General features: G+C 45.0%; 1 protein-coding gene across 1 annotated transcript; it reads left to right on the top strand.

Moving 5' to 3' along the window:
• Positions 1-822: 822 nt before the first annotated feature.
• LOC142952516 (helix-loop-helix protein 2-like) lies at positions 823-1,194 on the top strand. Its single transcript, XM_076094277.1, has one exon. It carries the CDS (start codon positions 823-825, stop codon positions 1,192-1,194), a length of 372 nt encoding a protein of 123 aa, XP_075950392.1.
• The last annotated feature ends 17,882 nt before the right edge of the window (positions 1,195-19,076 follow it).

Below are 19,076 nucleotides of genomic sequence, written 5' to 3'. Positions count from 1 at the left end.
GAGCGATTTGAAGTTCGATTCCAGAAGATTGCTCTCCTCCCAACTCTTTGTCAAGGTGAGTCTCAAATGTAGGAAAAAGAAAATTGGAAAAAAATAAGTTTGTTTTTAAATATTTGTGCCTCTATTAGCTATTTTTCCTCGGCTGATTTCTACATGTTTACTTCCCTCGCTTAATAAAAACACACTATAGCTCGGATACCGTCATGTCCAGATGTCAACATTATTTCTGCCGTCTTATCCTCCATGCTGTCAAGTCACCGTGGCCTCAGCCAAGCAGATGTGTTCATCACACTGTGACAGATGGCCAATTCTGATTATGTTAATTCACAAAGAAAGGGACTTTCCCCTCCTCAAATCGTCACAACTCGCGTTATTAAGAATTATCAAATAAAAATATTCGAAACAGACATTTTTTTTAATTTGAAAAACAATTCTCCTAATCGATCGGCTTTATTTTAAGGCCTCCGGCTTTAATAAATTAACCATTACACGATTTATTTTTTCTTCAATGGATTTATTATTTATGAAGTTTAATGTAATTATGCAACGAACGTAGACTGGCACCCAGACAGGCACCCCGCTGTGGCATCCCTCACACTGGGGCCTCGGGGTGGCAGAAAACACTAAAACAATTACATTTAATTGACTTTTGTTCATTATTTTTTGTGTTATTTTTTTGCGAGTTTCGATCAACAACAGTTAAGCAGATGCTCACTGTAATCTATAATTCAGCTGGGTAAATAGCACAAATCCATGGTTTAATAGCTGCTTTCGTCCACAGGTTCTTAAGGAGGAGCGACTGCCAACGCCGGAGAATTCAAAATGATGCTGAGCCCGGACCAGGCGGAGGCGGACCTCTCCTGGACCCAGTCCGACCCGGAGTCGATGCTCAACGGCCTCAGGTCGGCCGGCTGCACCTCGGACGAGCTGGCGGAGGGCGAGGAGAGGGCCAAGTGCCGGTCCGACCAGCCCCTGAGCCGCGAGGAGAAGAGGCGGCGGCGGAGGGCCACGGCCAAGTACCGCTCGGCCCACGCCACCCGAGAGCGGATCCGCGTGGAGGCGTTCAACGTGGCCTTCGCGGAGCTGAGGAAATTACTCCCCACCTTGCCCCCGGACAAGAAGCTCTCCAAGATCGAGATCCTCAGACTGGCGATATGCTACATCTCCTATCTCAATCACGTGTTGGATGTTTAAACACAAAACAAAAAAGGGACAGAAATGGTTTGGGTGGAGCTGACTGGACTCTGGCTGGGGGGGTCAATAGGGTACGGCAAAGTGGGCATCAGGGTGGACTTTGTGAAGCAGATGAGGGGCTTTGCAGCCTTCCATGGCTCATATTTTGTGCGGGCATTGCCTTTAATATTGTCAATTTCTGGGTGCAAAAAAAATGTGCTCAATCCACCATAATATTAAAAAGCCTTTAATTAACGGAGGTTATATAATACATATTTCACTCTATGTTAATATAGAATGTCAACACAATACATCCTGCAGGGCCAAAAATCTATATGGAAGAATTTCTCCCTCCAAATGAATAGTCCCCGGATGCTGGGACTTTGCCATACCTGCCCCCCCCCCCCCCCTCCAAGCGTGAGTCCAGCTTCGGTTATTGATGACGGCAGCGGTGGTGATGGTGATGGTGGTTGTTGCAAAGTTGTGTGTGGGGAAAGCCTCAACTTTCAGTCCTGCCGCTCACTGAACAACAAGAAAAGCAACGAGCGCCGAGTCGTTTGAGCTGTTAGATGCAATAATGAGAATACTGATTATGATCCGACAGACAGAGGGGGGGGGGCAGGCAGGCCGCGAGGACGCCCCGCGAGCATTCATGTTTTCCTTCAACAAAGGTGTTAAAATGGAGAGGAATAATAAGAAAAATAATGTTATCATGAATTTCAATAATTTGGTTTTCAGAGAAACCTCAATTCCCACCCCCAACACAACGCTATCAGTTGAATCCTACCTAATAACATGAATACATTCAAGTCCCCCCCCCCCCCCCCCCCTCTCGCTGTCTCTATTTGAGGTGTAATAAAACAAACAAACATTTTTCACATCGAAATGAAAGGATGTAAACGAGACATAGCTGCTTTAGATTCTAGTTTAGGTGATGTTTTCCGTAAAGGAAGGGGGGGGGGGATGCGTAAGTGCCACTTATGACATATGAAATTGTGACCTTAATCATCTTTTTTATTAAATTATTGTATGGAATTATTTATTTAACTGTGTTGATATTTAAGGCTAATTTATTTATGTTGATATCATAGGCTGGCGTCTTTTTTGTTTTGTATAAATGTATATTGTTTGTTGCTTCTATATTTTAGGCTGTGAAATTGAACTTGAAAAAATGATGGTGTTCTACTCTTGAAAAAAAAAAGGCACTTTCTGTTGATCCATAACATAACTTATTGGTTTGATGTAAGTTTGATGTTCGTCATGTTTTTTTATTTTTAATTTATTTTAATGTCACGTCTATTGCCTATCAATAGCAACGATAAAGCACTTCAACATGGGGTTCATTGGCCCCGTAAATGTTTATTTTCCGAAATTGTTGTGTTCAGAGGTCGCTCGGAGAATAAGAAGCGGGCTGCTTGAAATTAAATAAAACAAGAATTAGCGTTTGATTTTAAAATGATAGAATAATCATATAAAGAATTATTTCAAACAGTTTCTACCACCTATCAGAGGGCTGTGACCAAAAAGTAATATTAATAATTTTGAAAAAAAGAAAAAAAAACTCTGAATTTATTCTCTTCAATGTTTTGATGTTCTATTTTTTGGTTTCGTTTGTTTGTGTCTGCTTTGTATTACGAAATCCAATAAGTAATTTTATAGTGAAGAAAAAAAGCAAACATATCCTCTATCCAAAGATTTTCTGTCTCTTCAGGGTTGTGTAGGCTACTTGTTGCTTTATGCAGATCTTTTGTAGTAGAGGTGTCGTGTGACAGCTGGTTTCTAATGAACAAACTTTTCATATTTTCCGCTTTTATTTTTAATTAAAACGGAAATACTTGAAAAAAAAAAAACTTCCTGTTTTGAAATATTTTCAAAAGAAAGTGACGAAGGTTTGCACCGTCAGAAGAAGAAAAAAGAGCGCTAATAGCGACAGCTGCTAATATTCAGCTGATTGGAATGATGCTCGCGCACAGGATGACGTCAAGCTCGCGCTCAAGCTGACGGGCGCGCGCAAATCAGCACTCGCATTCAGCCTACTGTACACACACACACACACACACACACAATGCAAGGTGAAATAAGTGCAAACCCAGTTTAGCATACAGATGAAAACACACACACACAGACTCATGTTTAGCCTACTGTACAAACACACACACACACACACACACAATGCAAGATGAAATAAGAAAATCACTGCACACACACACATGTTCTCTCTCTCTATCTCTCTCACACACACACACACACACACACAGTGGTCAGCAGCTAAAGGCAGTGGTAGCCTCCATGTGTGCCCCTGGCTGAAAGGCTCTCTCCCTCCCCAGAGAGGGGGCAGGTGTTACTCCAGACGAGCCAAGACAACCAAATTACTGGCCGTCTGGCACCTCCCGTGGGAAAAACCCGGGGAGAGAGGAGGGATGGGAGAGATGGAAATTTATGAGCGAGCGAGCGAGATGTAATATCGCCGAATGGTATGAACAAAAAAAAAAAAAAGACCCAAATATTTATATTCGTTTGCGATTAGAACCGCCCATTGCCATCGATTGCGCTATAAACAAGGGGGGGGGGGGGAGGCCTGTAGTTGAGTTCCAGAGCGATGAGATGTGGAGGATGTGTGAATGCTTTTATCTGTTCCACATTAGACTAACATGAGTGCACCTTTTGTTTTTTGCACAAGCATGGGTTATATATATTATATGTCTGTCTATTTGTCTATTTCTCTCTCTCTTTCTCTCTCTGTCTCTCTCTCTTTCTCTCGCTCTCCCTCTCTTTCTCTCTTCTCTCTCTCTTTTTCTCTTCCCTCTCTCTCTTTCTCTCTTCTCCCTCTCTTTCTCCATCTCTATATATATAGCTCTCCCTCTCTCTCTATATATCAATCTCCCCTCTCTCTCTCTCTCTCTCTCTCTCTCTCTCTCAGGTGGCAGCAGCTGCAGTGAGGTTAGCGATAGTCACGTTTGCATTTCAAATCTTTTTCTTTTTTTCTCCATCTGTGGAGAACTGAAGGTTGCATGAAATGTTCTTTCCTTTTAAAGCTCAAGGGCCTCCTGTGTCTCCATTTTCTTTCTGTTTGGCATCTGTCAGTTTGTCAGTCATCCGCCCCGCCTGACTTTCTCGTTTTACCTTCAGCTGCACACACGACGAACGAAGCTTGTATGGTGACAAGGTTTCTGTTAGCGCGGTCGACATTCTGGGTATGAGCTTGAAGCGAGGCGGCGTAACCTTTGAAAGAAGAAAGAAGTCATTGTTCCTCTTTGCAAATGAAAAGTTGAATCATACGCAATAAAACACAGCCTTGCTAATGTCAACGCACACATAAGGCTTTACAGCGTTAGTATGTCTGGTGTGACCAATAGCTCGTGGTGGCTAATGTTGGCAAACTTTAAATATAATGTGCAACGGACATCGCTGAGTCAGCGTGCTCATTTTATTTGCAACAATGGGAATGAAGTCATGTTTCCATTCAACTGCCAAAGCAAACGTTTGAAGTGTCGCGAAATTTAGGCGCATTTTTTATCAAATGGGTTTGAGTGAAACTCTGCAGAAGTTGGGCGCTATAGGCTAAAAGTATGGCTGTAATCTGCCGTTTAACAGAGTAGAAGAAGAAGAGTTTTGTGATCTAGAATCGAAAGTCGCCTTGGTCACTCCTTGACATGGAGTGACGTCGTCACGAATTTGTTTCAATTGAGCAAGTTTTGATTTTGTTCTTTCATGTCAGCTACTGGCCAAGTTTCATGCTATCCAAAGAGGAAGACGCTACAAATATATATCAGGGAATACGCCAACAATGGAAACCCCTGAACATAAGGGAGCATTTAGCTGCTAAAAAGCCAGATATTTCCCTCAGGAGTCGGTGGAGACCAAAAACAGAGCTAAAAGAGAGAGAATCATAGACCTATGTTGCTCTGTAACACCATATCAACTCACTAAAAGACGATAACATGTCACTGTTGTGTTCACAGCTTGTTTCTGCTGCTCCAAAGTGGCATGTTTGAGGCCGGTTTAAAGACGCTAAATTCGAAATCCAGAGCATTAATATAGCAGCAAACAACCATTTGCTATGTAAAGATATATATATATAGTGGAGTAACGCTGTGCTGAGCAGAAAATGAAGTCACACTCCCTCCCTCTGTGTGTGTGTGTGTGTAATCCGAGCACGTTAGTGCATGCGAGTTAAACGCCGCACTGCACTCATGCTGCAGAGGTAATGGCAGATACGCCGTCGCGTAAGCATAGCGCCCAACCCTCCGGTCCACCTCCAGAGTTAACACTGTCAGCGCTGTTGCCAATGTTTGCGCCTGTTAGCACCGTTAGCTGCCGGATCAGCCAGTCGCCACGTTGAGGGCCATGTGGAGGCAATCCCTCCATCGCTGATACTCTGAATTTAAAGCAACTGACTAAAGAGAAATGTAGGTCATTACGATGTGTCGTCCTTCTGTTAATGCCACAGTGGCCGACCTCGGGTCATTCACACCAATCTCATCGCCGGGTGTTTATTCGCCCCAAACAGCCTGCACACCAACTGCACAGACGTTAGCTGTAAGATAGCAAGCAACGGGCTGCTCCGACAGTGTGTGTGTGTGTGTGTTTAGTTGTGACTGAAACTCTGATTCTCCAGTTTCTCTGCTTTTTCCCCTCTCGTTTCTATACGTTTATGAAGCCGATTCAACTCACACGGACTCTAACATTTTGCTTCCCGGTCCGTCTGAACACACAGGAAACAAAGGCGCCGAAATGTGTTGGGTTCAACTAAAACTGGCACCGTTAGCGGTTTGCATCCCAAAAGAAAACCAATGCTTCCATTCAGATGTCTGATAACCATTTGATTTTAATTAGAGCATTTGTTGCACATCATTTAGACCGGACCGGTCCAACTGTCACAGGCCGCTCTGTCAATGCTTCGACAAGAAACCGAAAAAGAAAAGAAAGAAAGACCCCCCCCCCCCAATATGGTCGCGTCAACAGATTGTCCCCCTTCAGAACACAAAAACAAGCGGCGCGGCTCTGGCATGGGGCGCGGAGCCCGGACTTCTGCTCGAGCGTTATTGAATGGAGGGGTCCATCTGCACGCCGGCCGCCGAGCACCGCGAGGCCATTTATGCTCCTCATCCCGAGAGCTTCTTGTAGCGATCGGCCCTCTTCAAATTTATTCTTTTCAAAAAAAGCCCCATAAGGGGGGAGAGAGAGAGAGAAGTGACAGGCGAAAAGCCCGGGCCGCTGAGGGGCACCGAGCAGCCTGGCTGACAGTGTGGCCGGTGCTTGCTTCTGTGTGTGTGTGTGTGTGTGCGTGAGAAAGTACCACGTTTCACCACAAACCCCCCACCCCCCACACACACTCTTTGCACTGTGGGTTTATGTAACGGTGGAGGCCTAGGAGTGACCATATGTCAGGAGGTGTGTGTAGACAGCAGGGGGATTATACAGCAGCCATTATCGTAGTATAAGGACATCCTTCACCTCATCATCATTCAGGTACACACACACACACACACACACACACACACACACACACACACACACACACACATTTAATTCAGGGAGCTCGCTCTGTGTAAATTGGACAGGGAAGGAAGAGTGTGACAACAATCAGCCATATGTTCGCAGCGCGAGGAGCAACATTTGGGGCTTTTTTCCTGGTGCCGCCCTCGCTTTTATCCTCCGCGTCGTCGGACCCCCGATTCCCTCCCTCAGGCCCTCAGGTGTGCGCTCGTGAAGCGTGCACATCCCTGTGTGTGTGGAGTAGTAGTAGTATGAAGGGTGCTCGTGGAGCAGGAGTACAAAGCCGGGTCCATGTGTTGAAATGCGGCCCCCGGGATGGGCCGTATTATCCCTGCCTACTTCACCAGCAGGGTCCCGGGGCTCGGAGCTGGCTCGTGGCCCTTTGTCTCTCAGACAGATGGAAATGGGCAGAGAGAGAGAGAGAGAAGTGGAGAATCAAGAGAGGAGGGAGGGAGGAATAGAATGGAGAGGTGAGGGGAGGGGGGGAGAAAGAGTCAGTCTGTTCTCATTAAGTGCTGTATTGAAGACGCCCCCCCCCCCCCTCCCCTCCCCTACAATGCGTCAGCAGCCGCGGACGCCCCCCCCCCCCCCCCCCCCCCCTTCTCATTCAGCATCACGCTCCGACCATCTGTACCGCCGGCCTGTCATGAGGTGTGTGCGCATGCATATTAGGGCCGCGGCGGCGCGAGGCCCAATCTGGCGAGTTAAAAAAAATACAAAAAACGGGAGATATTCATTGGGTTTCAATCTGGTTAAGATCTTTGAAATCCAATTGTTGGGCCTTTTGTTGTGAACGCCTCGCCGGTCGCGAGCCACTGTGAGCATGAAGGGGAGTTTATTCAACATCCTGCTGTCCCCCTCTCTCAGAGGACCCACGCACACACACACGCACACACACACACACAGCCATGATTTGTAATTACTGAATCATAAAGACATGATGTCAACTCTAATCCTCTGTTATTAGGACAGAAAAAGTGTAGTTATTTGCTCATCGATGCCCCGTCTTGAACTTCTTGTCCGAGACATTTGATCCATCCCTAATTTTGGTCATTGTTGCAGAAGATAAAAGGTTGTTTATTTATTCGTTTGGTCAATGCAATGTCAGCAAATAGCAAGTAAATAAATAAAAGAGAGTTTGGTGACGTCTTGAAATGTCTTGTTTTGGTCGTAAACAGTCCAAATAACAGATATATTCACTTTGCGATCACAAGACAAACAAAAACACAAATATTCATATTTTAGAAGTTGGAGTGTGTGATTTTTTTCTTCCATTTTTGCTTGAAACTTGACTTGTGATCTTAACAGTTCAAGTACACATGTTGTGCTTAGTTTTCTTGTCTCAGGGCCCAATCAACCTGTTAATAAGAGCTGCTTTAAGGCCCTCACCATGTCAGGTTACAGTGTACTTTAGGGCTGCACACATTTGCAGTTCATAAAAAAAAGAAAAGTTTTTGTCACAACTCAACCTAAGGCCCTTAGGGGTCTGGGGCCCCTGGATTTGTCTGTTTTGGTAATGTATATTTAACTTTTTATATATATATATATATATATATATATATATATAAACACATTTAAACCTTCTGCTTCTGTTCTTGTACTTTTGCTGCTGTGACACCTTTTTTCCAGCTGGTTACAAATCATTGAAAGTCCAATCATGACTTCAGCTCTTTTTTTTGTGGTTAAATTGCCTCAAAAACATTTGCCGTGAACAAGATGTACATATTTATATGAAACCTATGAATTTACAGTATATGTTATTTACTTTACGTGCCGTCTCATCTCCTAGTCCATAACCACACAGCATACACACTGTATACACGCACGCGTTGGGCCTTCAGACCGTATTTGTCACACACTGAATGTAATTGGCCCCTGAACAGAGGACCTCATCTGGCTGACTGTAAAGTGGGCTGAAAAGTCTGTGTGTGTGTGTGTGTGTGTGTGTGTGTGTGTGTGTGTGTGTGTGTGTGTGTGTGTGTGTGTGTGTGGTCTCATAAACCGCATCTCTTCCCACTTCGTCTTCATTTTTACGCGCGTTCATTTTCCCCCCTATTTACCAAAAACCCCTCTAAACTCATAAACTCCGTGTCTTTGGGGAGGAATCCATCCATCTTCCGGACACCAAATTGAATTGATATCCGGGGCCCCCACCTCGCCTTTCTTCAATAGGGGGCCATCTGCGCGCGCGCTTCCCACTTTGAATAAAACGTGAAGGAAAACACACACAAAAAATGGGACAGCACGTGCTGCTTTTTTCTCGCCATCACCCGACGCGCGTGGGGTACACCTGGCACCGGCGTTCAGCCGTGGAATCTGATTTCCCCGCTTTCACTGCAGCTGATTGATTCGCACATCCGGGTATTAAACTCTTTTGTTAGACGCATTGACTTTTATTAATTAATCACGTCTTAATAATGAACTTTAAAAAAACTTCTAATCAAGCTGAAATGATTGAAAAAATGAACAAACAAGCAGATTGACACCTGATCAACACAAATAACGTTATGATCCAACTTTAATTTGAAAACATTTGAGGTGTAAAACACAGCAAGCGTTCATCTGTCTGCGGGACGAGGAGCGACGATGCGCCCTTTCAAGCTTCCAGCCCGTGTAATAGCGGCAAAGTGCCACGTGGTGGCGCACTTATCATACGGCGCTAAACGGCTGCTGACGCACAGATTCTGACACGGAATCATGTGCATGAAAAACATGTTTAATATAACAAAACAACAAGTATGTTATTATTAAATGGTCCTTTTTTAAATTTGTAAATATAAAACAACCACTGCTGAATTCTAAAGTCTTAATAACATGTATTTAAATATCATCAGTGTTCATATCTGTATATTTCATACATTTGAAGCCTATATAGAAATATTGAAAGAGATTAAAACACACATCCCCCATCCTTGACACCAGCATTGGTGTTTATTTAGCTCTCCATGGGGAGGGGACAGGGGTCGTGTCCCAGTCATGACCTCCATTGTGTTCTGGAGGGGTGTGTGTGTGTGTGTGTGTGTGTGCGTGTGCGTACAAAGGAAGACAAAATATTGATTCATATACAGCCGTGTAATTGCTGGAGGCATCTGTTGCCTTGCGGTTTGAACGTCCGTGTGTGTTTGGAGTGGGAATGAACTGGTCTGAGACCCCCCCCCCCCCTCTCTCTCTTTTGTCTGGTGACACTATAGTGGTCAACAGCATCAGCAGCAGAGTAATGTGAAATCAATCGGTGGCGATATCTGTTTTAATTGATTTTGTGTTATCTTTATTGAACCCGATGGACTCATGGAGGTTAAAGGTGCACCGGTGTAGGGATTGGATGTTATGCCCGCGTGTTAAAATGTAGTTTCTGTGATTACATTCTAAGAGAAAGAAGTCTTCAAAAGTAGTTTTTTAAATGTTATTCTAACGAATGCCAACTGATGCTGTCAGCCAATCAGGGCGCAGCATCTCGACTGCTCTGGCTGTGAGAACTCGGTTTTGACATTCATTCCTTTAAATCCAGGATTTCACATCAAAGCAATAAATGAGCATTTTAGAATCACAGAATTACACGAGATCCAGTCTTAATGCTAAGCTAAGCTAACTTGCCGCTGGCTGTATATATATCACATTTACAGGAGAGTGGTATTGATCTCCTAACCCTAATGAGCATATATTTCTGTCCTAATCTGTTCTATAGGAGACACTTTCCTGCATTTCATGTCATGCATTTATTCATTCATTTCGTTTTTTAGATGTTAGGACGCTTGAAGGCCTCAGTGACTGCATTGTGTCTCCTTCACTGACTGTGTCCGGGTCAGATTGCTATCGCTGAGCGAGTGAGTGTTTGGTTCACTGGCAACTGTTTACCTTATTCAGCTTCACGAGCCGTGACAAAAACACTCCCTTTGCTTGAGTGGACGAGAGAATAGATGGTGCTTTTTAACAGTTTTTTAGTTTCGTATTGTAACGTGTGTGCTTCTGATCTGACTGACACAAGTGGAGAGAGGACTGAAGATGCTCCAACAGTTTTATTGATCGCTGACATGTGTGACATCGAGGCGCCCATCTGCTTGTTTAGGGCGACATCTTTGGGAGATAATAGATCGCAAATCATCAGCATTGACAAAAAGGATTACAACAATATCTATATATGTCGCCTTGGAGTACTGCAGGGCTTTTTGTTCTTTTAGATGAGTTTTTTATTCCAGCCCATTCGGCACACAAAGGTCATAGGTCAAAACAGTGGTGGATTATGGGTTAAAAAGATGGACACCTGCACATAATTTTGGGGTCTTTTATTCGTCTGGATTTTGTCCACATGAGGAGTGAACTTTAAGAGTGATGTGATGTAATGAGTGTGTTTTCGTATACATTAAACTATGATGCTGTTGTATGTTTGTATGGTTTTGAGACATCACAACTAGTTTGGAACCTAGCCGATATGAAACTTACACTTTGTGGATAGAAGATGTAGAAACAAGTATTCAAAGCAGAATATTTAAATATATAAGCTTCTATTTTAGTGTGCTATATTTGGTGCCCACTGAGAATCTCTACTGCCCCTGTATACAACACATTACTGTAATGAACCAACTCAACATGCAGCAGGTTCACTTGTGACATTGGCAGGGGCTTCACGTGTTGAACACGCGCCCCCTAGCGCCACGTGTCCATACTACACCCCCCACCCCACCCGTGCGCCGAGAAGCACTGCCCCCCTGTGAAATTCCTGACTGCCGGGGTGATTCCTACGGTCACCAGGGGCTGCTTCCTACTGTATTCCTACCGTGTGCTCCGGGGGAGAAAACTGTGACACTAACCTCCGGATAAATGACCGACTACGGGAGTGATATCTCCGCCGATAAAGGGTGAGTTCCGCTCCAGTACCGCTGGTGATACTGTCGGTCATATGTATTCTGCAGATGTTCGTGTGCGGGCTCAGTAGTGCGTGAAGCTTACATGTTATAATGCCCTGTGTTGACTCGTGGAGCCCTCAGACATGTGCATTACCGTCTCTACTTGTTTCTGTATACACTCGGAACAAAGGTTGCGGTTCGGTGTTGGGCTGAACGTGGTTTTCCTAAAGACTTGTGAACACGCCCTTGCTGTCTCCCCTACCTGTATCAAAGGGAACGCTTTCAACTTCGTTAGAATGCCCTCAAACTGCGGTCGGACCGACGCACAGCCACCATACTGGCGAAGTTAACCGTATTTTGTGCAGTTTGTGCGAATAGACGTTTTTTTTTTATAGCGCCTCTCTCAACAATAAAGTCACACAGCCACCGCGACACAGTAAAAAAAAGAAAAGTCAACTATGTTTCATTCGGTTGACTGGAGCCGCATTACCCCGGCTGGTGCACCGCAGCTCAGCTGTAAACTGTAACCTGCGGCGGAGTTGCCGCGGACGGATACATTGTACACTGTGGCGTGCTTTGGTTTCTCAAGTAGTCGCACAAATAGGTTACTGAGGTGAGGAAGAGGAAGAGGAAGAGGGGGGCTTCCAGAGGCCACGGTGTAACCAGGGACTTTCCTGCCTCTAGGTCCGCCAGCCTGACGGGTCACAGGTAGGAGCTGGGCGGGTAAACCGGCTCTGGAGCTCCACCAGACAGAGAAGTGACGACAGGTAAAGTGGGACCTATTTCTCACCTCATATAGCCTACTTTCCTCTGCATAAATGATTCTACGCTTAATATAATGGTTGACTGTTCACAGTTAAGAACCATAGTTCAGCTCAGCAGCCTATTTTATATATTATTAAAAAGGTTCATAAGGTAGTTAGCGCCATGTCAAATTGGTCAAAAGAGGCTAAAGCAGGTGCTCCCGTAGCACGTGCTCAGTCCGGTGACGTCTAATTAATAACGTAATTTTTACACAAAAAAAAAAAAAATCCTTAAATAAACGTTGCATAATGAAACCAACAACATATACTTTTGTGGTGTTGTTTAATATTGGATATTTAAGATTAATATGCTTATCTTGGTAATAGTCTAGCTATAAAATGTCAAATAGTAAAAACCAAAGATTGTTGGTTTTGTCCTACCAACTAAGCCTGTTGTACTTTTGTTGGACGATACATTGTCCCAGAAACAATTGCGATAAATAATATTGTCATTTTAAGACCACTGATAATGAAAGTGCACTCTTTCAAAGAGCAATGGAATTTAAATTCTATATGTGAAAATATAAAAATCCTCTTATAGTGGAAATCCCTGCTGTTTATTCTCATGTAAACACAACGGGCTGTACCGATGTCAGCTTAGAGGATTAAAGTCATGTCCTTATGTCATACGATAAATCGACAATGCTGGGATGTTGTCATAGTCTTGACTGGCCCACTACCAGCTGACCAAAGCTGAGATGTATTTACATTGGCATAGAAGAAGCAAATCCTCATATTTGAGAAGCAAGTATCAAATGTGCTGAAATATTACAACGTATATAACTACTGTAAGTAAAATAGATTGCCGAAGGAACAAACACTGTATCTCAAATATAATAGAAGTCTGAGCAAAAGCTGCATGCTAACATCGTTTGACGTTCCCAGACAGACATTAAATGGTAACAACAAATGTTTCTTCCGCCCCATAAATTATGCAAGACCCTCATTATCATGACGGCTTGTCTGCTCTGGATGAGATTTCCATTTGTGGGCTCTGCGTGGATTCTTCTTCTCTATTCCGTCCCAGAAAAGTGGTGGTGGTGGTTTTGCGCGACAGCATCGGTCGCGATGACGACAGCTGTCGAGCTGTCAGATGTGTGCTTGAGCGCGGTGAGCTACGTGGGTGTGTTGGTCGCTTACAGAGCTCACAACATGTATGTTAATGTCGGTTATAAATTATATAATTAGTGCTAAAGTGAACATATTCAAGATATTGAACTCAAATGTATTTCTTTAGTTATACAGAGTTATTCCAGTCAGGGCTTGTTATTGCTATGATGATCTTATTCTGCCCTTTATCTCCATTTCATGAATAGGTCAACTCTGTCACTGTTGGACTTTTTAGCCTTTACGGCCGGTTGCATCAAAATAGACCACATTTTTGTCTTCTTCTGTGCTGTATTAGGACAAAAAGATGAGAAAAGTTAGTCTCTTGGGAGGAAACAGGCACTCAATCAGTGTCATTTCCCTACTTTCTGAAGATACCATTATCTCACATGACCATTGCCAATAAAAGTCCATAATTCCACTCAGAAATTATTAAAAAATGCTCCTTATATCTCCAGAACGTGCCCTGAGAATCATTAAGAACTGTTAAAGCTAATTCTGCGTACTTTTTAATGGTCTCCATTTGCCAACGCAGTCGTCTTGATTTTATCTGAGGGGGTCTGAAAAACCCAGAGCACCTCACTCCACAGCTCATGCGATCATTAGCGGCCGGTCCGTCTACTGACCGCTCGGGTTCAGCCTGTTGTGGTTGCCTAGGAACACCAGCACCAAAAATGCAACGGGTAAAAGGCCAGCATGTGATTCAAGCACAAGGGTCTGAGTCAGTGTTAGTCAGACGTACCTGTTACTGAGAGCTGTCTGGAATCAACACTGCACAGGTGCAAGGTGCATGCTAATGATCTTTTCAGTCAATGACGAGCACACTTTAATAATCTCTTTAAATGCTAATACTCTGGATTTGCTGCTGTTTTCCCGCCTCAATTGTGTTTCTCTGCGTCCGTGTTACCTCATAGGATATCCGAGGGGCTAAATTCGGTGACGCTCGGGAATGTTGATTGAATTCCACAGAATTAATGACCCCTTGTTTGCTCAGTCGTGGACAGGAACACAACGAGCATGTGACCGGGGGGGGGGGGGGGGGGGGGGGCTCTAACGTTCCCTCGTGTCCCGGCATGTCTCATGACAGAGTTACCTTCTCTCGAGCTGGCGCGAAGTCATCACCGAGCGTGATGCCGGTTTTGTCTCTTTTATTGTGGCGCGAGGAGACGTGTTATCAGGGCGATAATAGAGGCAGAGCCATGGTTACGGAGGGAGGGTGAGGCGAGAGGGAGGGGTGAGGTGAGAGGGAGAGGGAGAGGTGTCGGCGAACGAGCTGCATGCTGATGGGTTTAACGGAGAAGCCTGCGGGTGACAAAAGCAGATCTTTTTTTAACAGATTGTGTCAAAAGGCAGGGAAAATCTCACAGCCTAGTTATCCAGATTAAGTCATTTAATAATCCCCAATTTATCATCCCATGTTGGGTAAACATAGGTCGTATACTCACCATTAGCTCTAAATACCTGAGCTTTTAATAGCATCTTTGCTCAAACTGGCAGTGCACCATTTCCTGAACGATCGTCTCTTTTTGGCTGTGGTCCAGTTGGATTATTATTATTATCAGGAAGAGAAACTGTTGTAATTGGTAATCAAAGACGTGCCATAAGAGGCAGTGGGATTTCAGGATTAATCACTGCTGAGTGTGAATGAGCTACATGGGGGGGGGGGGGGGGGGCATACAGTTCATCTTTCAGAAAAGCAGAGTGGGCTGGAGTCTGTGTTTGCTTCCAGTTTAGTAAAACCTCGTCCGTCTGCTCCATATGTTCTCATGTTATGCTGAAAACATAACGGAGCACCTCATCTGGTTCATTGGCTGCTTAATTTGCCGCTCTGCACGGGGAACCCGGGAGTACTCCTGCTGCTCCTCGCTTGACCTACTCGCACAGTAAGCTCGTCTTCAGGGGTCAGTTTGCCGGGGCGGTTCAGTGACTTCAGACCGCGTGACTGCGCCGGTGAATGAGACTACTGAGACTAGCGATGCTTGATGTGTTACACTACACACTGCCGTAGTCCGGGGGTCAGTATTTCAATCCATCCACCTGAGCTCCAGCTCTGCTCTCCGAGATAGAAGTGTTTCCTCGGGTTGTTTGTTTACATCCCCATCTCAGGCCGCGGGATGTTTGTCCTGGAGTCGGCACTCACCTGTTAGCCTGCGTGTGTTTTTTTTTGTTTTCATCCTGCTTCTTGTACTTCTTGTGTTACATGGAGGAATTTGGGAGCGGGTTTGGCACACAGAAGCTTCCCCCCCCCCGAACAATGATTCACGTTCTCATGTGAGAGACTGTGCCCTCCGTGCTTCATGATTGCTGCGATAATGTTGCCCTTCCTCCTCTCCCGCTCCGCTCGTCGCCTGGCGTTTGCCAGCGCAAACAGACAAGCCGGCTGCTCAGCAGGGGTCTTGGATTACTGCGAAGGAACCTGCCAGGACCCCCTGCCTCCCTCCCTTCCCCCCCCATCGCTGGGGGATTCCTATTTCAGCGCCGCAAACTTGAAATGGTTCCGCTTACCAATTTTCTCTGGCACGGCAAAGACAGAAACCACATGTGAGAACACCCGCGGATCCTGTTCCACTTCAATATAGACCTCAGGGCCAGGATGTGGGGAGACACTGACTGACTGCTGCTTTTCTTGTGTGTTTTTGAGGAAACGCACTACAGAGGAACTAATCAATCGGACTTTAACCGAGCGGCTCTCTTTCGTCGAGGCTGCACTCTGGCTGAACCTGGACCACGCACTCATTTCACCCTATTAATCCCTCATTTAGCCACGTGCCCTTCGCTTTTAAGAGGACTAAAGCAGGTGATGGGAATGCCTCTGTGACTGTGTCCAGCTTACTCAGCAGTCACTATTCCATGGGTGAATTCCTGCGGTAGAGCGGGAGCAGTGCCTACCAGGTTCCTTGTAAACCAGGGTCCTCAAACCACAGGGCCCAGGGGCCCAATCCAGCTACAATGTAATAAACCCCCCACATGTTTAGAATGTATTGTTGTCGTTGTTTTTGTTTAATCATTCATAGTTCCCCCCCATTAGCGTTAAATGGCACCCAGATAGTTTCAGTAGGATCAGAAGCTGCTGGCTGACTACGGAGAACTAGTCGAGGGAGGATTTGTCACCTTGCGAGGATGATTCAGGCATTTAAAAATGATTTGCACACGAGCATATCCAAATATACGGTTGCGCAACCTTCAAAGCATTTCCAGCCGCCTGCGACAGTCGCGCAAGCGTGCGCACACACAACAGAGGCGTCCCGTTTTGTGCCGCCGCGTATTTTTGGACCAAGTGAAGATCAGGATTGTGCACTAAATCTGGCTAACTGACTGTTTTTACCTGGAGTTGTGAACACAGAAAAAGCATGGGTGTATATGGAAAAAAACTTTTCATTCACTTATTTTTATTTTGAATACATTGCTGTATTTTTCAATGTTCAAGACCACAACTTGAACTTTCAGGTTCAAATTTTTTTTTCAAATCAAAACTTTTGACTTGGATTCAGCTCCATATGTGTCTTGTGTTGGACGAACCTTTTTAAAGGTGCAGTGCGTAGAATCGAGCGCCATCTGTGTGTAGGAGAACTACAGTGTTTGATTTGTCGGTTCTGGGCTCCTGTAGAAACGTGGCGACCCGCTCCGTATGTAGATATGAAATGGTTAATTCTAAGCCGACGAAAACACAACGATTCTCACCTTCAGGTGATTATACACTGTAGAAAACGGCGGAGCTATAAATCAGCCATAAATCCTGTGGTGCTGGAAGCCTGTCCTGAGAGTTTAGATGTAGAGCACTCTGGATGATTGATGCAGATAGTTAGGAATGAGTTCAAACTTCCCCTAACACTGTAGATAAATAACGTTAAGCAAATGCTGAGCCCTGTGGTTATAATATCCCTCCCCTCCCCTCCGTTATGGATGTTTAACGCCGGCTCAGACTGCACATGTTCAGGGGAAGGGAGTTTTATCTGAGCAGAATTTTGATTTAGTTCCTTTTGAGTTAAGTCTCGAAACTACATTTCACACTCAATGTTTTCCATCCCGCCCAGGGCTGTCTGAGAGTGTGTCACGCAGGTATAGATGTTTACGGCGAGCCTCCAGCTACCCGTGACTCACTCTTCCTCTCTCTCTCTCTCCCCCTTTTCGTGCAGTTAATCAAATACTTTTAATCCGAGCAGCATTGGTCTCATCTTTCACGTTTGTCGTACAAACCACCTCTGCCTTGATCCTCTCTGGAGGGAAGAATGATTTTAGTGGGAATGACTTGATGTAGGGTCCAATCGCCCCAACGAAATTCCCCTGCGGCAGCCAGGAATAATAACTCATGCAATCACAGCGTTATCGAGTGGATAAAAGCGTCCGTCCAGCTGGAGACGCTTCAAAACGTTAGTGAAATGCATGTAAAGGGAGATCTGTTGCATGCATTTAGTTCCTGGATGGGTGGTGTTCACGTCTGAACTGTAGCACGTCTAATGTGTAATTACTACTGACTACTAAAGAGATGATTCATTTTTCTTGGCCAACCACGAAGTTAGCTTTGCACTGGTTTCGTAGACAAAGTGCCAATCGGCACATTTTCAAACAAATTTCTTACGATATGAAACGGAGAACAAGTCACTCTTGTCACTGTAATCTAATCTATTGCAATCATAATTGCAATAGATTAGATTTCTGGTGTTTGACTAATCCGTTAATAACGTTTGCTTTCCATTATACAATACATGCCTCTGCATGTCTATTTCATAGATACAACTGATAATAATGAATTTCACCAAAATCAATTTTCAGTCCCAAGAAAGCTGGAACATTTTGGGATTACAAACGTTATCCAAGCCTCTGACCGGAAACATCCTGGGGTTGTGTAGAAGTGTTGGTGAAGACATCACGTAGCGCTTCACTGCTTCACTTTCATTAATTTCAAGTGTTCTAGCCACGAGCGATCCCATTTTTTTCATTAATGCCGTCCTCTGCTGCTGTGACGGTTGGGCTCTGGAGCGTAGTAATGAAGAGCTAAAGGGATAGTTTGGGTGTTGAATTCACACTGATGCAATCAACTGTTTATTAAATGCCGGAAGAACAAGACGACGCATAGTTGGGAGCAGCTCTGCCGTCACGAGTCCCAGATTCGCTCCCAAACTGGCAACCCCTCCCCACCTCCATCAGGAACTTCTCCTGGGAAAAACAAGAAAGAGGGCTTTTATCTTCACCGCACTCTCGCCACATTCGTCGTGTCAGGCTTAAATAGTTTGCTGTGTGTCTGTCAGAGACTTAAGAAGCGCCTCTGAACAACAGTCGTCGGGCCGTGTGGGAATAAGAGCAAATTGCTGTTTCACGGCAGCAGTGATTCGTTAATGTGGAACGCTCAGCTGTAACCTCCTGAGAGCTGTGACAGAGTGTTGTTACTGCAGGATGTATGCATGAGGGGTGCTAATGAATACACACTGATAAAAGAAGTGATGAGAAAGAAAGGGGTGATTGTGTAATGTTCTTTATTCTAGACACCGTCTCGTTGGCTCCTCCTGTCTCCAGCAGTCAGATGTGGGCCGGCTTCCCGGACATTTCAAACTCACATGTCTCCTCCTCGCTTCCCCTCCAGGTTGATGTTTCCTCACCGGGCGCCCCCAGGGTCGCTTTCAAGCCCGACCGCCGACAGCTCGCTCGCCTC

The sequence above is a fragment of the Anarhichas minor genome, unplaced genomic scaffold (genome assembly GCF_050575085.1).
Source record: "Anarhichas minor isolate MPS153535 unplaced genomic scaffold, ASM5057508v1 ptg000018l, whole genome shotgun sequence".
Taxonomy (NCBI): Eukaryota; Metazoa; Chordata; class Actinopteri; order Perciformes; family Anarhichadidae; genus Anarhichas; species Anarhichas minor.
The sequence above is the reverse complement of the archived record's forward strand: the minus strand, read 5'-3'. Positions and strand labels throughout refer to the sequence as shown.